This window comes from Hipposideros armiger, unplaced genomic scaffold, assembly GCF_001890085.2.
Source record: "Hipposideros armiger isolate ML-2016 unplaced genomic scaffold, ASM189008v1 scaffold_170, whole genome shotgun sequence".
NCBI lineage: Eukaryota > Metazoa > Chordata > Mammalia > Chiroptera > Hipposideridae > Hipposideros > Hipposideros armiger.
The window spans coordinates 1671191-1686718 of NW_017731520.1; the positions used below are offsets into that span (position 1 = coordinate 1671191).

Consider the following 15528-nt stretch of genomic DNA (forward strand, 5'->3'; position numbering starts at 1 on the left):
GAGGCCGGGCAGCTGGGGCGAAGGTTTACTTCCTCTCCCACAAAGGAGTGCCTCCCCCCACCCCACCCCCTCCCCTACAACCGGGCTGCGCCAGGACCCTGCAGGGCTGGAGGGGCGCTCCCAGGCACCTCTGGCTCTAGACCTGTGTGAGAGAAAGCCCACAGGGCATTTACCAGCAAAACCCACTGGGCCAGCTGGGAGTGTACCCAGGTCTACACACGCGTGTGGTGACAACCTGAGAATGCAGGGTGGGTGGGTATGGGGGTGCTCGGAAAGAGAGCCCACGGGTGGGACAAAGCCTTCCCGTCAGCCTCTCCTGTCCTACCTGCAGCTCACGCTTCTGTTTTACCACCACTCCTAACAAGAGAAGGACCAAGTGGCCTTGTGCTCGTGTGGCAGGAAAAGCGCCTAAGTCCCTGGTGTTTGGGGTCAGCCCACAGCCCCAAGGCAGGCCGGCTAACCCTGCTCCCTGGACTCGCTTCTCCGACGTCAGTGCCCACTGGCAGCCTTAGCGGTTTTTTTCCTTTGCTGAGATTTCTAAAGTTCCCTTTTTTTACCTCCCTTATCGACAATGTAAGCTCCACACGAGGGTGAAAAGGTAGGTGTTTAAGACAGACTACAACAGCTGGGATAAACGGCCTCTTAAAAGGCTGTCTTAATGAAATGCATCTCTTTATATTGGGGGCGTCTGTAAGCAGAATGGGAATGAAACGCGAGAAGATTCTGCGATAACCAGACTATATCCTGTCCAGAAAGAAGACTGTTTCTCTAATGACTCAAAGATGAGCTTCTAAGATAGCCCACCAGATAACCGGCTTCCGCTCAGCGTCTCCTGTCATAAATCTGCGTCCTTACTCAGGTTTTCGGTAGCTTTCTGAGGATACAGCTCATTTCCCTGGAGAGACAGACGGGCACAAGGAAAGATCTGGAATTCCGCCAGTTAAAAAAAGCCACCACTGCATTTCAGGAACATTCGTTCCATGAAAATCAATATCCTGGAGGGTGGTCTGCCTAGTCTAAAGTCTGCGTGCAGGTGGCAGCGCAAAGATAAGGCTCCCGATAAAGATTTGCTAGAAAGGAAAATCTTCCTCAAGAAGAGCAAAAAGCCCCCCTAAACTCTCTTTTTATAAATATGATTCCTTTTGGGGGAGATCCTGCCGGGTTTTGCACCCTCACGACTTTTCAGTCACCTGACGCTCCTCTTCCCAGCGTTGTCTATTATTTCTCCCTGAAAGGGCCCAGCCATTGGCTAGGCACCTCAGCTACTGGTCCTCTTTGAACCTTAATCTCTTCATCTTTGATAACAGTTCCTTTTCCGGCAGGCTGTACATGAGGTTGTGTGTGTGAAACTGCCCAGCCCACGGTGCACACTCAATCATACATAAACTCCCTGCTTCATTTGATGTATTATCTGATGTATTACAGACTGGATGGGACCAGGGAGATTTTAGAATCTGAACGGGGTTCAAGTTCTGCCTACTTTGTTTTTCACGAGGGGTCCTCTCACAAACCCCCTGGCCTTGTGTGTTCCCTGAATTCAGTCTCCTTATCTGTAAAAAGGGGGTAGTGATACCTCTCCTCCCTGCAGAAAGGGCTGATGAGAACCAAACGAGCAATCTCGTAATGGACATTGGTAGATTCGTAAACTGTCAAGTGCATAAACCTTGGCAGTTACCATCATCAGTAGTCTTGGCAATTGAATAAAATATATCAACTACTCTTGAAACCACAAATACACTTAAGAAATCAAAGAAAAGTATTTCCTTCTTATGAAACAATTAACTTGCTCTCATTTTGACTGTTTTCTTAACACACTGTGAGCCGGTGATGCCGATTTGCGTCCATACATTTAAATGCCTCGTCCTCAATGTGTTAAGATCTGACTCTGAGGAAGGCTTTTGTAGAGAAGCTGTGCTAGAGGAGAGCATCAAAACCCACGCCTTGTGCTACAAGGACGAAAGCCAGAAAATGAACGGCGTTCTCTTGAAGTTCAAAATCTATGGCTACCCAAACAATTTATAAAACCCCACTTAGATGATTGTTGGTGTCCCCGGCACGCCTCTCCCTGTCTGGACTCCCTCTCTTCCTGACAGGGGTCCTGGTGCTCTGGGAGCCAGTGTAGGTGGAACAGCTGGAGGTCCCCAGAGCCCCCTGGTGTCACAGCTTATCAGTGTTGACAGACAGAATACATAAGGCCTCGCCTCACTGACCAAACAGAAAACACACTTCTCTCTTTCTACCTAAGGAAAGAGCAACTTGATTTATGACACTGACCTGACTACATGGGAAGCGGCTGGTGCATTGCTGTCACCAGGCAAACTCCATCCCTGGACTTCACTGCAATCTCATTCCATCACCCACCCAATTCTTAGGAGCTCCAAAACCTAACATAGGCAACTTTTGATCGTCAAAAGAAACAGCATAGGTGCTATGAAAACCATAGGCACACGGGACCCTCCTTTTGAATGTATTTTAACTGGAACAAAAGTAGGAAGTTTGCACAATTTGTGAACTGAAGAACGCACACGTTAGATAAAGCAAAGACATCTGATGCGGTGGACCAACCAACCTCCCCTCCCCCCAATCCACTGATGCATAATTTTGGACTAAGTTAATCTCTCTATATTTTGACTTGACTACTTCAGATTTCTAAATATATATATATATATATATATATATATATATATATGATATGAGGCAAGGTCTTCGTGGAATGCATTGGTTTTGTTAATTTACGCCTCAAATGAGAAAATAAGCATAATCCCCAAAGAAGGCTAGATTCACGTCCTCATGCTTAAGATGAAACAGGTGAAAATCAATGAATGTATTAATTATTTATCCCATAAACATTTAGTGAGTCCTTACTGTGGACCAGGTGCTGTGCTTGGTACTGCGTATACATTGAAGGATAAAGGAGATATGGGCCCTACCTCAGGCCTGGCATTCTGATATGAAAACCACACGTGCAGCTTCCTGTGGCAGAAGGAAGGAGTGACGGATACAAGAAAACCACCTCCACGCTCACGGTAACTTCTGCTATAAAATGGGCCAGTGGGTAGGACAGGGCCACTTGTCACCTGTCCAGGGGACCCTGGGGCCGTCAGAGCAGCAGCCTGGTGTAGCCGCTAAGGGAGCAGGCTCCGGAGTCAAACTGTCTGGGCTGACTCCCGGCTTCTCCGCTCTCTAGCTGTGTGCTTTGGGGCAAGATACTTGATCTCCCTGTGAATCTGAGAGCAGGGCTCACATTAATACCCACCGCCTAGGGCTGCGGTGATGATTAACTAGGTCAAAACATGCAAAGCCCTAAGAGCAATGCCTGGAAAACAGCAGGTGCTCAATAAATGTGAGCGATTGTTATTCATGTCTGACTCATCTCCCATCAGGGCTCCACACACAGCCTGGCGCCCGGGCAGGACTGCCTCCCTTCTCAGCATCGGGCGCAGTTTCCCTCGCCCCTCTCCCCCGCAAGCCCCTCTGTGCTTTCCTGAACACGCCACGTGCCACCGGCATGGACGCCTTACCATGTCCCTTGTTCCCAGCGGACTTTTCTTGCATCCTTCAAGGCTCAGCTCAAGCTCTGGGAAAATCTCCTTACCCCTGACTGCACTGTGCTCTGCTCAGCTAAGAGCCGTGCATGGTCCTAAGACCCGGAGGCACGCTGGACTCAAGGGCGTATACTGCGTGTTCCATCCCATCAGATGGGGGCTGCTCTGAAGCCACCGGAGAGGTTCAATCAATGTTTGTTAAATGAACTAATGACTAGTGAGTCCATTGAGAGAAGGAAGGAAGGGAGGGAAGGAGAGAAAGAGGGAAGGTGGGAGGGAAGAAGGGAGGGTGGGCAGAAGGGAGTCCTGGCGCAGCCTAGTTGGGACACTTCATTGTAACACGTGGACCAGGCAGTGAGATACGCTTCTTAAGGAGCTCTGAGCCACCAGGTTATTACCTCTTCTAGATTCCGTGGTGCTCTGCTATTGGCCTAAAGACATAAGGGAAATTGAGCCAAACCCAGGGAGCAGCTAGCCTTATATATGCCCCATCCCTGAACTCTGAGCACACCGGAGACCCGCACACAGTCTCAGGACAGCATATGCGCCCCCTGCCCTGTGTCTGTGAGCATAGGGACGCCCGTTCTCAGGCAGGGTGGCTGTCCATGCCTTGAGTGTATCTTCAAGTCGGCAAGCGCGTGGCTCCCCTTGGAGCGTGCTTCTGGGCGCCTCGCAACAGAAACTCCCAACCTTTCTTAAGCCCATGATTGTTGTCCTCAAGCTGGGTTCATTCTTTCCATGTCTGGTTCACCAACAGCACTGCATTCTGATTAACTTCGGGCACTCCCAACCCCAAAATGAAATGCTAACTTCCCCAAACCAAAGGCCCCAGCCAGGCCATCCAGATTTTCCAAACCCTGGCTTTCTGAGAGAGGGGAGAGGGGAGGCCCTGTGTCTGAGAATCACACAGACCAGAGCGCCGCCATGAGAAACAATCACAGGAGGTGGGTCTCCTTCCCTGAGATCCCTGAAAAGGGTAGGTATTGAGTTCATCCGAGGAGACGTTTCAGCTAGCAAGGGCTTTTCATTCCCCCAGTCTGCACAGAAACAATTAAATGTTAGCATAACAAAGTGTAGTTTTTCAAGTTTCAAAGTGGAGCTCTCCATCCCCTCTTATTTTCTCTCTCCCCTTTCTTAGCCTTCTGCACATGAACTCGCTTTGGGTGCAGAGCGAACGGGACCCACATCTTGATGTCTGGTGCCCAAGGCGATCGGCTACCCTTTTCAGGAATAAGACTTTCTGATGGCTGTCCTCAGGACAGGTTCATTGTCACACCTGCTCCTTTATTCATTCGGGAGTCATGACTTGGGACACATACTCCATCTACCAGGCAAAGGGGGTGAAGCAGTGAGCCCAGTCTGCTCTCTGCCCGCTCCCTGGGAAGTTTCCTCTAGTTCCTGGTTTCCTGGTGGGAGGTGATTTGCATGTGCATGCCTAACTTCAACTGGTAAATGAATTTCCAAATTATGCCAGAAGAATTGAATTTTTTTTTAAATCAAAATTAATTTTTGACACAATGAGACACTTTTGTCCTCTGGCATAAAATCTGGGCTATAGTAGGCGCTCAGTAAACATCCATTTGTTTTTCTCCTACCTTTGAGAATCAAGTCTTGTTTGAGATGAATTTGGGATCCTGACATTTGGGGCAAAGCATCAGAGCCCATAGCATGGAGAAGCTGTCTAGCAAGTAAGACCATGGTCCTTGGACACAGTCTCATCTGGCTCCCAACCCTGGTTCTCCCTGCCACTCGGTGGAGCAGTAATGCCAAGGAAATCACAGAAACTTCCTAAGCCTTAAGCTCCTCATCTGGAAAATAGGAAGAATGGTACCTATCTCACCAAGTTGTAAGATTACTGGAGATAAAGTATGTAGAGCTTTGCTCATATGAATCAGGCATCAGTAGTCGCTACTATTATAAGTAATGCAAATAATCACATCCCTAATGGGAGACCAACTTACTTACAGAAATCGGACTTTCTTAAGGAAAAACATTCCTATAATTTGCAAGCAAACATCAACTCTGGAACAGAGGGCTGTGGAATTTGGGCACTTCTGTCGTTTTTTTTAAGATGTATTATGACAACCACCTCTTCCCCAAGAGTCCTCCGGCCCCAGCAGAAAGGAGGCTGGAGCACACTCTTTCCACGGGATGGACCCAAAGCTCACTCGACACCCGCCTAACTTCCTTATCCGAGAGCTTTAGCGAGTCTGAACCAGGTCGTCGGCTCTTTAAGGTTCTCGTTTATGCTTTCTCTCTTTCTTACTATATCCTCCCCAAACACTGCCTGGGGACTACAGCTTCTGGGACCAAGGTATCAGCGGCCACATCCATCCCAGGAGTGCCCACTCCACCCTGAGGGCGCCCATGCCAAGCTGCCGGCTGTGGGTGTGCCCGGCCTGCTCTGTTCCCCTCCCTTAGCTATTATTTCCATTGCCGCAGGGATGCAAGGGGCTCCGTACCCCATTGCAGAGCCTGTGGGCAAGGAAAGCCAACGGCCCCCTAAGATTACCTTCAGAAAATCTTTCATATAAAAGACTAGTTCTTGAATCTGGGCAAGTCTTAAGACTCTTAAAAGTCTGTTGACTCCATTAGAGCTCTCTTTCTGGGGCTGGGGGAAATATCTAACTTGTTTACACAGAGATTTTTAACCCAGTTTCAGGTGACTCACAGGCCCCTCTGCCATCTTCACCTTTTGAGTACTGTGCCTAATCTGGGAGAATCCCAAACAGCACCCCACTTCTTGCTGGCATTCTAGTTGTCTCTTTCTGTGGCTCACGAGAAACCCACACAATGGTGAGCTCCTAAGAATTCAAGCATTGGGCCCGGTCCCACACAGCAGACTGTCTCTGCTCCGGGTGTCTGTCTGTAACAGAGGGGTGATAATTCATCCTACTGGGGACACCCTGGCCAGTTTCCTCAGGCGCAGACATTGTGCAAACTCCAGAGGCTTCTGGGTCCAAGAAAAGAAGCATTATGCAGAAAGCACACCGCATGGTAATAAACCTGGGACCCTTTTTTGAGCTGTTATTTGAGGTCATTTTTCTCATCAACAGCAGCGGGCTCGGAATTGATGTGCAAACCACAAGGTTAGGGAGTGCTGGCAGCCTGGGGGGCTGTTTTCTGCCTGGTTCTGGGGAAGCTGCTGTAGGAATTTTTGCCTCCAGCCTCTTGCTGAATGACAGGGAAAGAAAAAAAGGAGCATTTGAACTCCCCGGTTCCAAAGGCTTTGGCGCGTCCAGAATGCCAGGCCCTCGCTGCCCTGGAGAAAGCCACTCTGGTGCCAGCTCAGGAACAAATGCGTTCCCAGTGTCCCCTGGAAAGCCTTTACCCACCCCTGCTGAGGGGGGTGGATTTCAAAGCAACTGACTTCTTGCCCTTCTTAATACGACTGCAAGTGTTCCCGTTTCAATTCAAAAACCCTGTCCCCCTCCCCCATCTTGCCAGCCTCCCAGGCCTCCCCAGGAAAGGCTGGCATTCTGGGGCCCTGAAATGGCGTCAGGCTATTCGGCACAGAAAGGAGATTAGGGGACCGGCTCCTCGCAGCACACAGTTATGGCGCTGGAAGCTCACGTTGCATGTTAATGAAATGCTATAAAACATCAAACCCGAAAGGTACCAGTTAAAGCCACCAAAAGCCTTTGTGCAGCCTGCCTGCTGCAGCTGCGGCTCTGCGCGTCCCGTGCCTTTCCCATACTTCCGTAATCACGCTCTTCCTCCTTGAAAGGCACAGACGCCCTCCCAAAGCAGGGCGTTTTAAAAGGCCGACCGCCCCATCTCTCCCTGACACCGTGGAGCCTTTCAGTCTAAAACCCCAGCGTCTGCGGAGCCTGGCGAGCGCGCAGCGGAGAGAGGTCCGGGCGCAGTAATTAAGTTAGCTGCTCGCTGCTGCGCGCTGACTTGGGGATTGCATCGCAGCAGCTGCCTGCCTCCGTCTCCCCAGCCGCCCTCCCACAGCTTCCTAGAGACCGGCTGTGTGTGTGAAGGAGGTGCTGTTTCCCACAGCTCTGATCTAATTCGGCTGAAATTCAATCTCCGTGCGACCGACGTCAGCCAGCGTTCTCCCACCCCGCCGCCAGGCTCCCCTCTCCGGGCTGTGTGTGCTGCCCATTGACACCGTCGGTCCCACCGCCTCCCTCCAAGGGCCCCTGGGTATAGACTTACGGTGTCAGTGGGCCAGCCCTGGGGGCCTGCCTGCTGCCCGGCCGCTCACCCCTCATCCCCAGCGCTCGGAGGGGAGACACCCTATACCTGCCACTCAGCGGCCTGAATGGGGCTTATGAGTTATCGCTGGAGAAAAGGCAGCTGAGCCAGATGAGGCTGGGAACTCAAAACAGATGTAAAAGACATCAGGCTGAGTCCTCTGCGGGTCTTCAATGCCCGGGAAGATTTATGACCCCTTTTAACCCTCTTTTAACGTAGGTTGAACTGGGCTTGTTTTATAACAAGGAAACAGGCCTGGCAGTCATACAGAAAATCACCAGGCGACGCGGCCTGCCCCCGGGTCTGGGGACCCTGGCTTCCTTTCTTTGTCCTCTCTCCCTCAAGCTGGAGCCTTTAGCCTCTGCATTTGGTGGGAACATTCCATCTCTGTCCCCATATAGCCTGAAGCTGCCAGTGGCTTTGACCCTAAATGTGGGTGTGCATCTTTATAGGGAACCAGGAGATAAGTATCTTTGAAAAAGGTGGAGACTGCAGGGGGCTAACGCCAGCCAGTGATGCAGTGAGTGGCCCTGGGGGTTTTTTTGGGTTTTGTTTTTTTTTTGCCTAATTGTCACGTAATCACTAATCACGTTATCCTGGCTGAGGCATACTTTCTTTTGAGGGGAGGACGCTTTGAACTTTGCTTTGCACTTCCTGCAGGAAGAGGATTTCTACCTCGGGGCAGGGCGGCACAGGAAAGCCCAGGTTTGCGGAGCCTTTCACAAGCCCTGTGAAGCCAAAGGGAAGGGATCACAAAGCCAGAGTAATTAGGGACGATGTGTCAGGGCAAGCCGGTTCCTCCTGAGCCTGACCCTGCTCGCCTGCCTGCTCCCCGGCTGGGGGAGCACCGGGCACTCAAGCCGTTCTCGGGTCCAGAAAGCCCCGCGACCTGTCCGCCCTTCATTCATCGTATGGCGTGCAGTGGGCAAGTGGAGGACGAGGTCGCAAGGTCACTTTTGCTACCATCATTTTAAGAGTCATACAGCTTGCAGGGAAAGGTTCCTTTTGGCTCCCAACTATCTAGCTTGCTTATCTTGATAGAGTGATAAGGACAGGCAGGTGGGGCTGGAAAGTGTCTCCCTCACCTTGTGCACACTCCCAGGTCTGGTTCCTGCCACGGGGACCCGCAAATCCTGCCGGCATGGGGAAGAGGAACGCCCCATTTCAATTCAGCCTCACACAGAGAGTTTCGAGATTGCAATGATGACCAGAAGGAAAAGGTCTTGAGCACTTAAAACAAAATAATTTTTTTAACCTATTGTGGTCAGAGTTTAGGCTGTGTCATAAAGGGAGGTGTCGTGGAATAAGAAACACCATTTTTTGGGGGGAAGAGAATCTCCCCAAGTCCTGAGAAAGCGCCCTTAATGTTGACACATCCATCTTAAGGAAACAGGCCTGGCTTTTACCAACTTAATTTCATATAATTATTTCGGAGTTTGAGACTTTACAAGAGAGAGGGAGTGGAGGAAACAATGAGAAAATTGAAGGGGAGGAACACAAGAGGAATGAGATTGTCTTTGTTTCCAGATCTGCGTTTCTACCCCATGCCCCGGGGCTTCGTCTGTGTTCTCATCCTTGAGGAGCAAACACACAGCCCTCCGCAGCACGTGGTGTCACTCAGAGGCCACTGCTCCAGCTCCGGCCTACTTTCCAGGGACACTTCAATAAAGCCTTCTTTTGTGTCTTGGGTCCTAGGACACTAAATGTGCAGGGAAATGAGGCTGCAAGACCTATGTGCCAATCTGGCTCCTGGCTCCCGAGTCCCAGGGTCTTCTGCCCAAGTCCTCAAGCCGCAGGGTCCCCACGTCCATCTGTACAATGGACGTAGTAATACCTCCCCTGCCCGCCTCGCAAGGTTAGACAGAGGACAGCAGTTGGAGAGGTTAAAAAATGCTGCTATACAGATGAAAGGCGTTATTCGTATAATAATAAAGCCTAACTATGTGAGTATTTAAATCAGCTTAACTATTTCTTGGATTCAAGTAAAAGTCAGATGCATAGACTTTGCTAAACCACCACCAAAAAACAAACAACAACAACAAAAAATGCAGCCATCATCTAGTTGATGTAATATGCAAATTACAGAGCCCCAGCCTCCAGAACTTTCTATTCAGTAGCTGCAGGCTCCAGCCCAGGAATCTGTATTTTACACAGACACACTGGGAGAGCAGACAGGTTAGCAAGCCAAAGGGAGAAGCACGTTGTTGAGCCAAATGGGGACATTGGTCCTTCTCCCGGTCCCTGGCCATGCCCACGCTCCCATTAAGAGGACATTACTTTCACTTCCCTTCGTTAATATTTCAGTATCTACAACATGATGGACGTCAAAGCAACAAAGCAGAAGGGGGGATTATGTAGATGGGTTTGGTTTCCCTTTAATGATGAGAAAAATGCTTGTCTGCTCTGAGCGGATGATAAATTGATCCAGAAAATGTTGCACAAGTGTTCTTTGCTAAGCTGCAGGGTCAGAGTCAACAATATAAAAGAAAATATACCTCCGTTCAGCTGAAAAGGACTTACGTTCGAGGCATTGCACAATGGGGCTGGTATGGGTTACACTCTGTCAAATGGCCCCGTTCAGTTATTCAGCTTTCCGCAGGACTCTGCCAAAGAGGACAATGAGGGACAGAGGGAGGATTTAGCTCTTGTGCTTGAGTTTGTTTTTGCACCTGTGGCTTTTTTTTTCTTTCTTCTTTAAGGACAATAGTTTGAGAACATCATGATAATGTTTTGAAAGATAGTCAGTGAAAAACAGTTTGTATGTGAAGTTGGGATAAGAAAATGAAGAGCCTCTCATAAAAGCAATCCCTTTTCACTCACCATTGCCTACTCTAGAAGTAAGTGAAAACAAAGACTGAAACTGAGGAAGACGTTTCTAGAAAGAGAGATGACTCCTAGAAACCTGGGAGTAACTTGTCACCAGCGTTCAACTCACTTGCCTTGCAACTTTCTGTTTGCGAAAACTTTCCTTTGCTAAAATGAGCGAAAACATGAACAAAAATGGCCCCTGGGAAATCAAAATAGAGAAGTTACAACCTACTCAGCTGACTCACAGAGAACGCTCAGGCCCTCCTTCACAATTTTCCACACAGTTCTAATACACATGCGTGTGCACATGCGCTCGGGGGTATGTTAGTCTCCTATGCCCACGGCAAACAATGAAAATTACAAAATGAGGGTAGAAGAATTTCTGAAGATAGGTACATTGATAACCTGAAGTGACTGGTAACGGCCTGATAAAAAGCAGGGAGACAGGGAGCCTATTTAAAAGTTTGCAAAGTAAGCCCAGAATCACAGGAATCGAGAGCCCTTTCTACCCCCAAAGACCCTCAGAGCCCCACTGGACTGCAGCAAGTACAAAACCGGTATTCACTGTGAGGATCTCAAGTCATCAAGAAAAGGTTAAATTATGGTCTATCTTCTCTGGTTAAGAAGGTACTACATAATATATTTTGGAAAAGATTTCCATTAAAATGTTTAAAATTAAAGAAGTTTCTATGCTGAAAGCGACAAATCCTTATCTTTCCAGAACTCACCCTTATTCAAAAGAATACTTTCTTCCCAAAGTTTCTGGATAAGCAAGGTCTGAGGAGGAAGGATTGGGGGTTGGGGGGAAGGGGAACAGCTGTTTTGAGTTACACAAGAAGCATGTTAATGACAGCACAGGAGTCAGCGAGATCCTCGGGGTTAGCCTGCTGGTCAGGGACGGTACGAAGTGGTTGAATGCAAACAATGATTCAAGGTCTGTGATAACGGGACCTGAGGAGGGAGATTCGGAAGACGGCTCTGAGGCACGAGGCACCCCTGGCATGAAACCATCCTCCCCCAGGCCTTCGGCCCACAGCTGGGACAGGAAGTGGGGGCGGGGGAACACCACCTGCCCCACCGAGGGGAAGGCGGTGCTGAAAATGGCTCGGCTACCTCGCCAACATTTGGGCTTTACAGAGAGCGTTTTCTGAGCAAGCTGATAACCTGAACTACACACGAGCCATGGCAGGCGTGAGAGGGAAGAAATGGGGTAGTTTCAGCTGAATATGAATGATAAAGATGAAGTGTCATGATTACTAAGGAAGTTACAGGCACCAGAGACGCTAAGAAAAGAAGCCAGTAGGTCCCTTTATCTTGACAGTGGTTCCTAGCAGGGGGGTCAGCAGGCCGTTTGAAGAGACTGCCAGCTAATTGCTTCCGTGTGTCTCCAAGCCAGCAGAATGCCTCGGCTCAGAGGGCTCCAGCCTCTTTGCAAGACCCTAGCTTCCTGGTGCCCACGGGGAGAGGCCAGGGGTGCAGACGGGGATCCCCAGCTTGAGGATTCCTGAAGAGAGGAGAGACAGCCCCGCCACCACGCAGCCCCTGAAAACTCCCCGCAACCTCCTACTGACCGGGGAACTCTGTGCCCGTTGAAATGACTGAGAATGAACTGTCCCTATTATGGAAGTGGAAAAGGGTACCAGACACAGTAAGAATCAAAACCCACGCTCCCCAGGACACCAGCCCTAACTCCACCCCTAACCCTCTCCTGAGACACTTGACAAGAAGTAACCATGCTTAGGACTTTCAAACACATGAATTTCTCAAGTTTTTTTTCTAGTCCTGTGTCACGTCATCTAATTTGTGCTGTAGATTATTAGAAACACAAACACAATTATTATAAGTGTGTTTGTTTTTTAATTGCGACGTCGTGGCTATTAAACCACCCCCTTGTATATAAATAACTCCAGAATCCAGCTCTCTCCTCAACCCTGGGCCCATGTTTCCAATTGCCTCCTAGATAGCCCATAACTTCTCAACGCTTTGTACTGGAATGTGTTTTCCGCCCAATGCAGGTCTGTCGTCACCTTCTCTGTCTGGTAAATTCTTGCGATGAAGAAGACTGGTAGGCTGGGCGGTCATAAACACACGTCCCACCACCACACCACGGAGACACGCTGGCCCTGGCCCAACCTCAGGGACGGTTACAGAACCTAGAACTCAGGTGGCAGCGCAGAGCATGGGCCCTCCCGTCAGCAACGCCCCTGAGTCATGAGCACTTGTGGTAAAGGGGAACAAGTCCGGTAGCCAGGCAGGTCCCCATCCCCACGGCGCTCCCGCCCACAGTCTGGCCTCACAGACTCACAGAAAGCGGAGCCTGCACGGAACCTTAGAGACCATCTAGTTCGGCCCCTTTGTGTCAGCTGAGGTCATGGGAATTCAGAGGTGCTGCACCCACGGTCACAGAAACCCAGTGGCAGGGCTGTCACTAGAGCCAAGATGGTGTCTTTCTACTGTCACAACTACACAGCAATGAGGAAAAATTCACACCCTTCCCAGGGATCTTTACGCTTTAGCAGGGGTCAAATAACCCGCTACCCCAGCCCTGAGGGCAGCACACCGGCTCAGCCACAAAGCAGAGCAGGGCTTTACAGCTAGCTGTTCACGAGGCTTCACATTCCAGAATGCACCTCCTTCGACATCACAGGGGTCTAACGTTTCTACAAAGCCTCACTGTCTCGGAAGCTCCACTCAGTATGAACACCTTGGCAGTCGGAAAGGGAAACACCTGTGACCCCACCATACGGCACCATCTGCGTGTCGTAACGGGGTTCATCATGTCACCAGGGCCACCTTCTCACATGTGCAGCCATCTACATGATTTCCCCCAAAGAAAACAGGCTAATGAGAAAACCTCATGTCCCGTTCCAGTTATTCTTAGCGCTGTGTTGGCAATTTAGGGATTGTACAGCTAGACATTTGAGCAGGAGCGGGCACGAATGGTGTGGGTCAGGTCCTGGCCATGGGCCTGCCCAGGAGACCTCTGTGTTCCCTCACCTTGGTGATGGGCAAGCCATTTCCCTGGGCAGCCCAATTAGATTGCAGGAGGGCCAGCACACCTAGTAGGAAGCATTGCTTCTTGGACATGACCTCACCCACTTCTTACACCCCCACCCTTTCTTCTTTAAAGATTGGAAATAGCTTTGCCATTTCTATTTACCTCCACCCCGATGGCCCCCACTTCCTTCCCATGTATCTTAGCAAGATAAATGCAAAGTAAACTATATTCGGAAGACACACTTGACCTCGCATGTCACGGGCATGCGATAAGACTGAGGTTACCCTCATGACTGGTACCCTTGCCTCTGTGCTGATGAATCAAGGAGGCCTGGAGAGTCGGGCATGGCATTAAATGTCAGATATTCACGGAGGCCGTAGGTGATAAAGATGGAGATATACTTAAATACTAACAAAGGTGAGGATTGTGATTCTAGATAGGATTCTTGACGTGTCTCTAGATTCGGGAGTGGTTTATCATTCTAGACAGACTTCTGGAGGTGATTCTAGATTCGGGAGTGGTTCATGGTTCTAGGGAGGATTCTTGACTCACAGGGTTTTTCTATCGCTCCCAATAAGGAACTTCCAGGATCTTTTTTCATAAAGGATCCAGCCACCAGTATGAAATTCAAGTTCCGTTCCCTGTCTTTCAAAATCATGACTGTTTTTCAGTCAACTGTATCGTACATTCATGTTTGTTTTAACATAAAATTCTCCCACAACTTCTAACACAACGGACGCTCAAAGATGCACCACATTGTTTCTATAACTCTCAGTGGCCCCCATAAGACCACGGCATACTCCAACACGAGAAAACCAACTTGACCATTCAGGGAACCACTGAGAGAGCCATGCTCTTCCAAGGTCTGAGTTACAATTTTATTCGAAGCCTTTCTGCTCCCCCTGACCCCCCAAAAATCCCTCTAAAATCTGACATGTTTTTACTGAGTAAGTGTACTAGAAGTTTGGGGTGGCTATCCAGTCCAGGTGCCATTTTTTGTAAACTGTTTTTATCCACAGTCCTGCTAAAGAAATAGACCAGCCTTCCTCGTTAATTCTGTTTGCCAGCTGACCGGACCCGACCCAGGCTGATCCAATCAGACACTCGCCTGAGAATTTAAAATGGGAACCCCGCAATTACCTGGTGCTGGGCCCTAGAGCTGAGAGGTCACGCAGAGCCGGGGCTGGGGTATTCTTTTTATGCCGTGAACAGTCTGAACTAGAGCAAGCCAGTCTAGAGAGAAAAAGAGAAGAATTAAGCAAGTCATTTAAAAAGAGAGAGAATACAGCAATAAATAAGTGAATAAAATATCTTCCTCACCAAAATGCAATTAAATTAGAACTCAGTAACGAAAAGCTATATAAAAACCACCAAATATTTAGACATTAAGCAGCATACTTCTAGATAAATCCCAGGTCAAAGAAAAAAATCCAAAAGCAAACGAGTAAAGGAAAAACACTCATTGGTGTTGATGACCCTCTGAAATATTTGTAACTACGCAGAAGGATTAGGAAGCTGATATCTATGCTGAGATGAAAGCCGCCCCCCTCAGCTGTTAGCCTCTGCACTTAATTCAAGGTTAACGAAATCTTGTGTGGGTTTTTATAGAAATCAAAAGTACACGCAATTCTTCTGGAGGCTTGCTGATTGCTCTTAGTGCATTGTGTTTTAATTTTCATCTCTGGAAAATATCAGGAACAAGGAAAGCACTTCCCACCCCCACCCGCCAACCCTCGGCTCCATCGGACAAACAGCATTGAAATAATATCAACGTCTTGGATCGACCCTCTTGAGAGAGTAAGGAGCTCGCTCGCCTCACCCTCCCAACAGGCCCGAAGTCTGCACAGTTTGTCCGCCAAGAGTGGGACTTGGCAGCACTCCTTGTAAACTCCAACCGCAGGAGGCCTGCGATTGAATTGAAATTGTTTCCTCCGGTCAGATCTTGTTGGTGGGACAGCCCCATCAGGATGTGAA

At 49.2% G+C, this 15528-nt stretch overlaps 1 protein-coding gene across 1 annotated transcript in view; it reads right to left on the reverse strand.

Annotated features, from left to right (window-relative positions):
• The window catches only part of MRPS28 (mitochondrial ribosomal protein S28), a 157329-nt gene that overhangs the window by 21437 nt on the left and 120364 nt on the right, over positions 1-15528 (reverse strand). Inside the window, exon 3 of the mRNA XM_019651956.1 lies at positions 14695-14787. Within this exon, the coding sequence (XP_019507501.1) occupies positions 14695-14787 (93 nt within the window). The remainder of the gene's footprint in view (positions 1-14694; positions 14788-15528) is intronic.